We start from the raw sequence: 8,122 nt of genomic DNA, 5'->3' as shown, positions 1-8,122 counted from the left end.
ACACTACTACCCACATGTTTTTTCTCAATCATCAATGCACAATGGGAGCACAATCTACACTAACCTTTTCTATTACCCATAACTCTTTGCTCAGTATAAAAAATTTCCTGCACAGACTAAATAAGAAAATCTGACAGCAGTGTCCACTGGTGCGATTAATAAATTGTGGCAACTCACGTTTTATTTTGATGGCAGACTCAACTTTTCTTGTTACAAAAAATTATTTTCTTTGATTTGATGGAGACCCTTTTTCCATTTTAGGAGGTGAACCTAATCAAAGGCACAAGGGTAGTAAGAATTGTATGTCATTTTTCATTGTGGCCTTGTAGGGGTAAAGCAAAGACAGTGAGTTCCCACTATGCTTTTCTTTCCAAGGAAGAATTATTAATGGTTTTAAAGTGTTTTAGTGGTTAGGGAGAGGTTTTGTTCTCATTAGTTAAGCAAGCATTGTTACTTTGGTTGGTTGAAAAGTTATGGAGGGATGACTTTGTTGGTTGATGCAGTTCCCTTATAGATAAAGGGCAGCTAAATGATTTCAACCCTTTTGGGCAAGGACTAAATCAATGCAAAGCATAAAAAGTGTCAGGGGTGGGAGGGGAAGCAAAATGGCAATGTTGGTCATGGTAATAATTGACACTAATAAGACTCGTGACACCTTATTTTCTTGGATAAGCCTGGGTTCTCTAGGTTCACATTACAGGTCCAAAAACTCAGACTACCCGCATGATCAAATTTCAGGTGGTGGAGCTCAATGATTCTCATGAATCCAAAAGAAGAAGATGGAAATGATTTAAGAAAGAGATAAGGGCAACATGTCCTGGAGTTGTGTCCTGGGAGAAATTAGACCTCAAATTGCCATCTCCACTACTTGTAGACTTGGAACCACATAGGTATGGTCCTCCCCATAAAAATTGACGTAAAAATCCAACACATGTCACTTTTGGAACAACTTACTTTCTACAACAGACCCTTTCTGCAGATTCAACAATAAACAAATCTACGCTAATTAACGCCTGTCACCAAACCATATTCAACATTTTATTTCTCCTATAAAAATGACTGACAAAATAACTTATTAACATAAAAATTATTATTATTTTTTATTTTTAAAAATTTAAACATAAATACTCCCTACTGTTTCATTCCAATTTAGGAAGACAAAACAGAGTTTCCCTTTCCTTTCTTTTATTTTTCCTCTTCAATAAATCTTAGCAAGTTATATTTTTAATTTTTATCATTTTCCTGATAGTCTTATTCTCTATTTTCATTAAAACAAACAATATATTAAAATCAGAAGAGGTCAACAAATTTAGTTTGATTTTATTTTCATTAATTATAATTATTTTTAGTACATGAAGATATAACTTCCTTTCATATATATATAATTTATACATATTTATCACTAACATTACCTAAGAAAATATTTCCTCTCATCTCTATTATACTTATTTATCTCTTTCTTCTCTCATCTATACTTGTCACTTATCTTTCAATTCTCAATGTTCTCCTCATTCATGTATAAAGTTGAATAAAAAGGTACAATACTATAATAAAAACACAATTTTCATTTTACAAGTGAAAACAATTCTTAATTCACAAACTCATTTCTTAATATAATATCTAATGCAGTATCAAACCATCAACAAATATCTAAATCCACATACAATATGTATATATCTCAATATGAGTTAAATTATTTAAACTTATTTTTCAATAAGTTTAACTTTAATACATATCAATATATATAAATAATGCACCTTAACCAACTATAAATTATCTTAAATATGTGATCACAATTTAAGTTTATTTTATGCCAATGGAGAAAAGTACCATTCCATTCTTGAACAAACAAGCATTAACAATGAAAAAATTATTGTGTATTTTACTAGAAATGAAAAAAAAAAATCAACCATTACACAGAGAGAGAGGTCAAGTTATTTTCTATCTATTAAAATGAAAATTTCTAATATGACATTATTTTATTTGTAATTCGTATTAATTACCAGTGTAATTCTGTACATTACGAATATATAATATTTTTACACCAATAATTAATTAGAAATCACCTTATTTTTAGGTATAGTTATTTTAAAAATTAACACAGGTAAAAGTCGTAACATATATTTCTATACTAAACTTAAAATTTAATAAGGAGTACTGATTGTGAATTAATTTTAGAGCTGTTAGTTAATATTTTCTGGTAGCAATAGTGTGTTAAAAAAATTGGTATGAAGATATAGTTGGGGAAAAATAGTTACTATTTTCTGCAGATATTAATTAGGAAGCAAAGCAGAAATAGAGATTGGGAGCGGGAGAGTAGAAGTGCGCGCGTGCCAACTGCTAAGGCGGTCACGTGCGAAGACCAACATGGTTTTATATAAAGGCATGAGAGTTCTAAGAGTAGTAGCCAAGCAAGCACAGAGTCTTCTCCTAAATTCTCTTTTCTTCTCATAGAGTGTAATCTTGTTATTGTGGTTACTGCTTCACTCACACTTACACTTCTTTCTAACAACTTGAAACAGGGGAAGATACTGTTAGGAACAGAATTTGGATTTTGTGACACTCTTTTGTTTCACAAACATTACTAAATCTTTCTGTGACTCTGAAACTTATAATATATAACTAACTATCTTCCTTACAACTAACAAATGGAGACACGGTGCGAGATAACGCTTTCAAAGTTCAACAGGATTTGTGTGTTCTGTGGAAGTAGCCCCGGCAAGAAGAGTAGCTATCAAGATGCTGCCATTGAGCTCGGCAATGAACTGGTATGCTAGTTATCCATGTCTTCCTTTTCTCTACATTATGCTTTTGTTTTGTTTTCCTCAACATCTTCAAAACCTTTTCTTTCCTTTATTTTTCTTATGGGGTGTTAAATATTTTGCCTCAGTGTGAACTTCATCATGTGTAAGGTCACATTCTTTATAACGTTTTCATTTGGGTAAGGTTATTGATTCCCTTGAAACCATATCCCGTGTCTTGGTTATGTTTGCAATGAAAGCGATGATGTCTCTTCATCACGGACAGCAGCCTCAAAAGCATTCTGAAACTGTTAAACTTAGTGTAGTTTTCGTTTAGAGCTTGAAGCCTCCATTGTTTTTTTTTTTTGCCTCTTGAGCTTTTGGTTCAGGGGCTCTGAACTGAGCTCTGTACGGAGTTAACAAGTGTCCTCTGCTGAGTGATTGAGCGTTGAGGAATAATTTTGCCTTTTACTTTCAGTCTTGCATTTTCAAACAGTGAATAATGTACTCTCGGGGATTGTTTTCTATAGGGTCATTCATTACTCTTTTTTTTAGATCATACACAATCATAACCACCACTATTATTGTTTACTATTTCTAGGGTGACTAATATTATTTTGAATGATATTGGAAGGTTTCAAGGAACATCGATCTGGTGTATGGAGGGGGAAGCATTGGTCTAATGGGTTTGGTTTCTCAAGCTGTTCATGATGGCGGTCGCCATGTCATTGGGTAAGTAACATACACACTTTTTCCCGCACCGTTTTACTCTTTTTTTTTTGTTTCTTTTTAATTCTCCTTTCTCTTTTTTCCCACAAAGCTGTTGGGTAAAAGGCAAGAACAAGGATTCATAGTCAATGAGTAACCACTGTATTTTTTGTTAGTCTCTTTCACCATTGATGCTATATTTGTCTTGTAATTGTCTCTTGCAGAGTTATTCCCAAGACGCTCATGCCTCGAGAGGTATGTATATCTGATTCACCCAGTAGAAAAAGCTTAGCCCCTTTTTTCTTCATACTTTTAAGCTTTAAAGTATTCCTACTTGTGTTTTTTATTTATTTATTTAATATGTTTCTCAACTTCATCAAGGAGTCTTTTCATGCATTCTATTACAACCTGCACGAGAATGTTGTCAATTTTGAAAATGAAAACTTAGCTATTTTTGCATTTTGTTTTTAATAATCTGTTTCTGTCGACCAATGCTTGCCTGTGTTGTTGTCTTGTACACTAATACTCCACTGGAAAAAGTTTCATAAATTGGTTAAATGTATCAGATTTCCATCCCTGCAACTTTCATCATTACTAAATGCTCTCTTTCCTTGGATTCCTTTGTTTTGATGGTCCTTTGCAGCTAACTGGTGAAACGGTGGGAGAAGTAAAAGCTGTTGCTGATATGCACCAAAGGAAGGCAGAGATGGCCAAACATTCAGATGCCTTTATTGCCTTACCAGGTTAGACTGAGAATATACTTGTTTGCACATTAGAATCAGATACACTAACAAAAAAAGAAAAAAATTGAAACCATGATGTGCTCCACTCACTTTAGTTATGTTATATCTTGTTAATATTTTTTAAAAGAAGTATTAGATAAAAAAAAATAAATGTGTTTGATATCTCAAATATTGTGTGTGTGTATTTTAAATAATATATTTTAGATATTCAAGTTATTCATACAGTGACTAAGAGGATTGATAAAAGTATGTAGGAAGAGAATTTTAAACTATTTTTGTGGTTATAGTATTTAGTAATGGCCATATCTCTGCATGATTCTTTGGAGGGTAGTTAACCGACATGTTTCCCGTTGATTTCTCGGTGTTACGACTACTTGGGTTGCTTTTGAGCAAAATGGTTTTGTCTAGAAAAGTTTACAAACTTTTTAAACTGACACTGGCTTTGGTGTTTTTCTTTGCTAAACATTTTTGGCAAAACAATTTTAAAGTGTTTACCACGCGTAATAATGGATACTACTTGACAAGGCGTCAAAAACTTGTGTGATGATTTGGAAGGCACGACACGTAATGGATAATGTTGACTAGTGTCCACTTATTTAGTAAACATTGTGGTATGGGGATAGGACAGGAATTTAGTAGTTTTAAAAAATTGTCTCTAACCAAACCATCTTTTTTGTGCCTCTTTTATTCAATTCAATTGACACTGCTGCAAAACCAACTTTCATGCCACATCCCAATGCCATGATTAGAGAGAGCAACCCTTCAAAGCTGGCTGAAAGCGATGTTGACCTTTCATGAACCCTTGATATATCTTGGACTAAAAATTAGAGCTTCTGCGGCTCTGAGCTACTGTGGTTAGGTTCAGGTTGAATAAATACACCATTTTCCCCCTCAACTTTGGTTTGGACCGTGACGTGATTCTGCAAAACTTGCCTTATTTGTTCAAGAGGGAGAGTAAAGCAGGAGAACTTTCACCAGATAACGTTTCCAACTAGCACCTGCACCTGACACGGAATAATGCTTGACCCTTTCCTAAGACTTTTTTAACTGCTCGTTGTTATCATCCTCAGTGAATAATTGAACGCTGAAAATTAGTGACACAGAGAGGGAAAGAGAGAGAGGAGACGCTCCAAGACAATGCTGTCATTCACTCTATCTCGGGATATCCCTCGTACGAAAGTGATTCCCCAGGAGGGTCAATTCATGATCTCTCATGAACTCTCCCTTCACACTGCGAAATCCATGAATGATTCTGTTTGAACAAGAAGTTGGTATAGTACTAAAATTCTAGAGTCTACAGTCACGTAACATGGTTAGTTAATCTTGGACATGGGGATTCATAGATCCCACAGTCAAACCAAAAAACAACTAATAGTTGAAATACAGCTTTCAAATTATTTAATTAAATTACGATTTCACTTTTCAATTAAACCCTTCCAAATTGACTTTGTTTTTCTTATTTTCATTCTGTGTTTGTGCTTTCAATTCTTGAAGAAACTCATGCAAACAAATCACATGCAGGAGGATACGGGACTCTAGAGGAGCTTCTTGAAGTCATAACCTGGGCACAACTTGGGATTCATGACAAGCCGGTAATTGAATTGATCATCAATATTTTATGTTCCTTTAGTTTCGTGGTTCTTGCAGCCTAGTTGGTTTTGACATTCCAAAAATTGTAGGTGGGATTAGTAAATGTTGATGGATACTTTAATTCCTTGCTGTCATTTATTGACAAAGCCGTGGAAGAGGGATTTATCAGTCCAAATGCTCGTCACATAATTGTATCAGCACCAACAGCAAAGGAGTTGGTGAAGAAATTGGAGGTAATATGTCCTTACTAAAAAAACTATATTTGCATATCGTTTAAAATAAAACAGATGTTGACTTTTACCCTTTTAATCAGCCATATATTCATTTTGAAAAGTCTAGTGAAGCATTGTGTGCATTATTATTCAACCCCTTTTCAATTTGATTCTCACAATTTGAAGCAACTGTTTTATTTATATAAAACCACTTTCTCAGATTTCATTGGAAAAGTCACATCAAAACAAAAGGTTTCTCTGGTTTCATACTGTATATGTAAATAGGTAAATAAAAGATTTGTAGACGCACAAAACAAAACTTTTCTCGGATATCCGAGGATATGCACATTTATGTCATCAAGCTTATTCTATCAATTGTATACGTAATCAACTTTTCTTGTGCAAAACTATGTAGTTGAGTAACATGAAAGAAGAAAGTGATATACATTTTTGTGTTTAATTCACAGGATTACGTTCCCTGTCATGAGGGTGTTGCTTCCAAGTTGAGCTGGCAGATAGAACAGCAGCTTGCATACCCTCAAGATTATGACATGTCAAGGTAGTTAGGTTACTTCACGTGCACGGAAGATGAGCCATATAGAATTTTGAAGCTGGAAGAAGTTATATTTTTATCGCTGTTCTGCTTTTATCCTTTTAATTTCTTGTGTAAATTACCAGGATTGACCTTAATATGTGATACTACTTTATTAGTTATTGTTATTACTTGTGAAACTTTGATTTTCTTGAAGTTGTAAGTACCTGCTTCTGAACTTACTATTATTTCTCAATGCCAATTAATTTTTACGTTTGACTGGCCAAGAGAATGAACACATTTTCCATATACAGTTATTATTCTTAATTTGAGTGAAAGGAGTTTAGAATATATTTTGCATAGATGATTAAAGCAAGTAACTAAGTAAGAATACACAAAGAACAGTGTCCATGAGTTGATGGGAGGTAGTGTACAGAACCATGGTCGGACTTAAATGTTGGGAAGTGTTAATAATTAAGAATGGGACCAAAAATGAGACAGAAATGTTGCAGGCCTGTCTTGAAGTAACTGGATTTTGAGTTCGAGAGGGCTAGGAGAGTGACAGAACTAAAGACAACAAACAAGAGACTAACTCACTCGACCAGCAAGCAGTACTGAGTGACCGGGGCCAATTCTTGGGTGGAAGTGCAATGGAAAGAAATGGTTGCATTCCTCAAATCAGTTGGACCAAGAGAGTGAGGTTTGTAGGACCCTTTTATCTCCCAGCGAATGGGACAGTGCCATGTGTTGGCAGGGGCAACATGGGATTCAAAGAAAAAGTTAAAGGGGTCATGTGCCACATGCATCTGAAGACAATATGATGGCCATCTTTGGTCCCCGGTCTCATCTAACAATTGCCAGTGGTTGAAACAACTGCTTCGTACATTTGGGGCTATTGCTTCAGAGATATCTCATGAACCTTTAAGTGGTTGTGTAGTAGTAGTCATCACTTCTCATGTATTCATATCTTCAAATTTGTAACATGCCATTGCAAGCCAACACCTCCCATTCCTTCTCCACTTCTTGTGTTGTTATTTCTTGAAACACTTGCTTCTTAAAAATGAAATCAAGGATTCAATTCACAAGTTGGTATGCATGGAAATAAAAAAGATGATTTTTTTACTTTTGCCTTAAGAGAACATGCCTCCAATATGCAACAGAATAAAAAGGGGAGGAATTGACAGAATAATGTGTTATCCTCTTCCCTCTTTGAACATTGAAATCCAAAATGTTTGAAAATGAAGAAAGAAATCAATGTAATGATAGATGGAGGAAAAAGTAATGTGGTAGTACATGAGGACTTGGAAAGGTTTTCATCTTTAGCCAAAGAGTAAAAAAGGGAGGATAAGGTCTTGAAAAAGCTCCTTTCTTTGTATCAGTCAACTTGTTTAAATTAAAGAGCTAGTCTTGGGTATTGACTATAATATACACAGTTGACTGTGCATTATGTAGTGCTAGTTTTGGCAAGCATATACGTCTAGGACCACTACCTTGTGAAAGCACCTTCTAAGGAATATTTTATTGTTATGTTTGGTAACATGGTTTGTATATTATGGTTCAACGTTTGTTTTCAGTTTTCTCAAGTTAAAAGGACGT

At 34.5% G+C, this 8,122-nt stretch overlaps 1 protein-coding gene across 1 annotated transcript; it reads left to right on the top strand.

Annotated features, from left to right (window-relative positions):
• The first annotated feature begins 2,405 nt into the window (after positions 1-2,405).
• Positions 2,406-6,813, top strand: LOC137814455 (cytokinin riboside 5'-monophosphate phosphoribohydrolase LOG3-like). Its single transcript, XM_068617213.1, has 7 exons — positions 2,406-2,768; positions 3,376-3,473; positions 3,674-3,704; positions 4,093-4,192; positions 5,714-5,784; positions 5,872-6,015; positions 6,462-6,813. Exons 1-7 carry the CDS (start codon positions 2,649-2,651, stop codon positions 6,555-6,557), a joined length of 660 nt encoding a protein of 219 aa, XP_068473314.1. The 5' UTR covers positions 2,406-2,648; the 3' UTR covers positions 6,558-6,813.
• Positions 6,814-8,122: the final 1,309 nt, after the last annotated feature.

This window comes from Phaseolus vulgaris, chromosome 1 (assembly GCF_000499845.2).
Source record: "Phaseolus vulgaris cultivar G19833 chromosome 1, P. vulgaris v2.0, whole genome shotgun sequence".
Taxonomy (NCBI): Eukaryota; Viridiplantae; Streptophyta; class Magnoliopsida; order Fabales; family Fabaceae; genus Phaseolus; species Phaseolus vulgaris.
The sequence above is the reverse complement of the archived record's forward strand: the minus strand, read 5'-3'. Positions and strand labels throughout refer to the sequence as shown.

Bases quoted from the DNA above. Each gene is read 5' to 3' on its own strand.
- LOC137814455 (XM_068617213.1), top strand. From the start codon at position 2,649: ATGGAGACACGGTGCGAGATAACGCTTTCAAAGTTCAACAGGATTTGT. The intron at 3,705-4,092 runs GTATGTATATCT...GGTCCTTTGCAG, and splicing joins AGACGCTCATGCCTCGAGAG to CTAACTGGTGAAACGGTGGG. The intron at 6,016-6,461 runs GTAATATGTCCT...TTTAATTCACAG, and splicing joins AGTTGGTGAAGAAATTGGAG to GATTACGTTCCCTGTCATGA.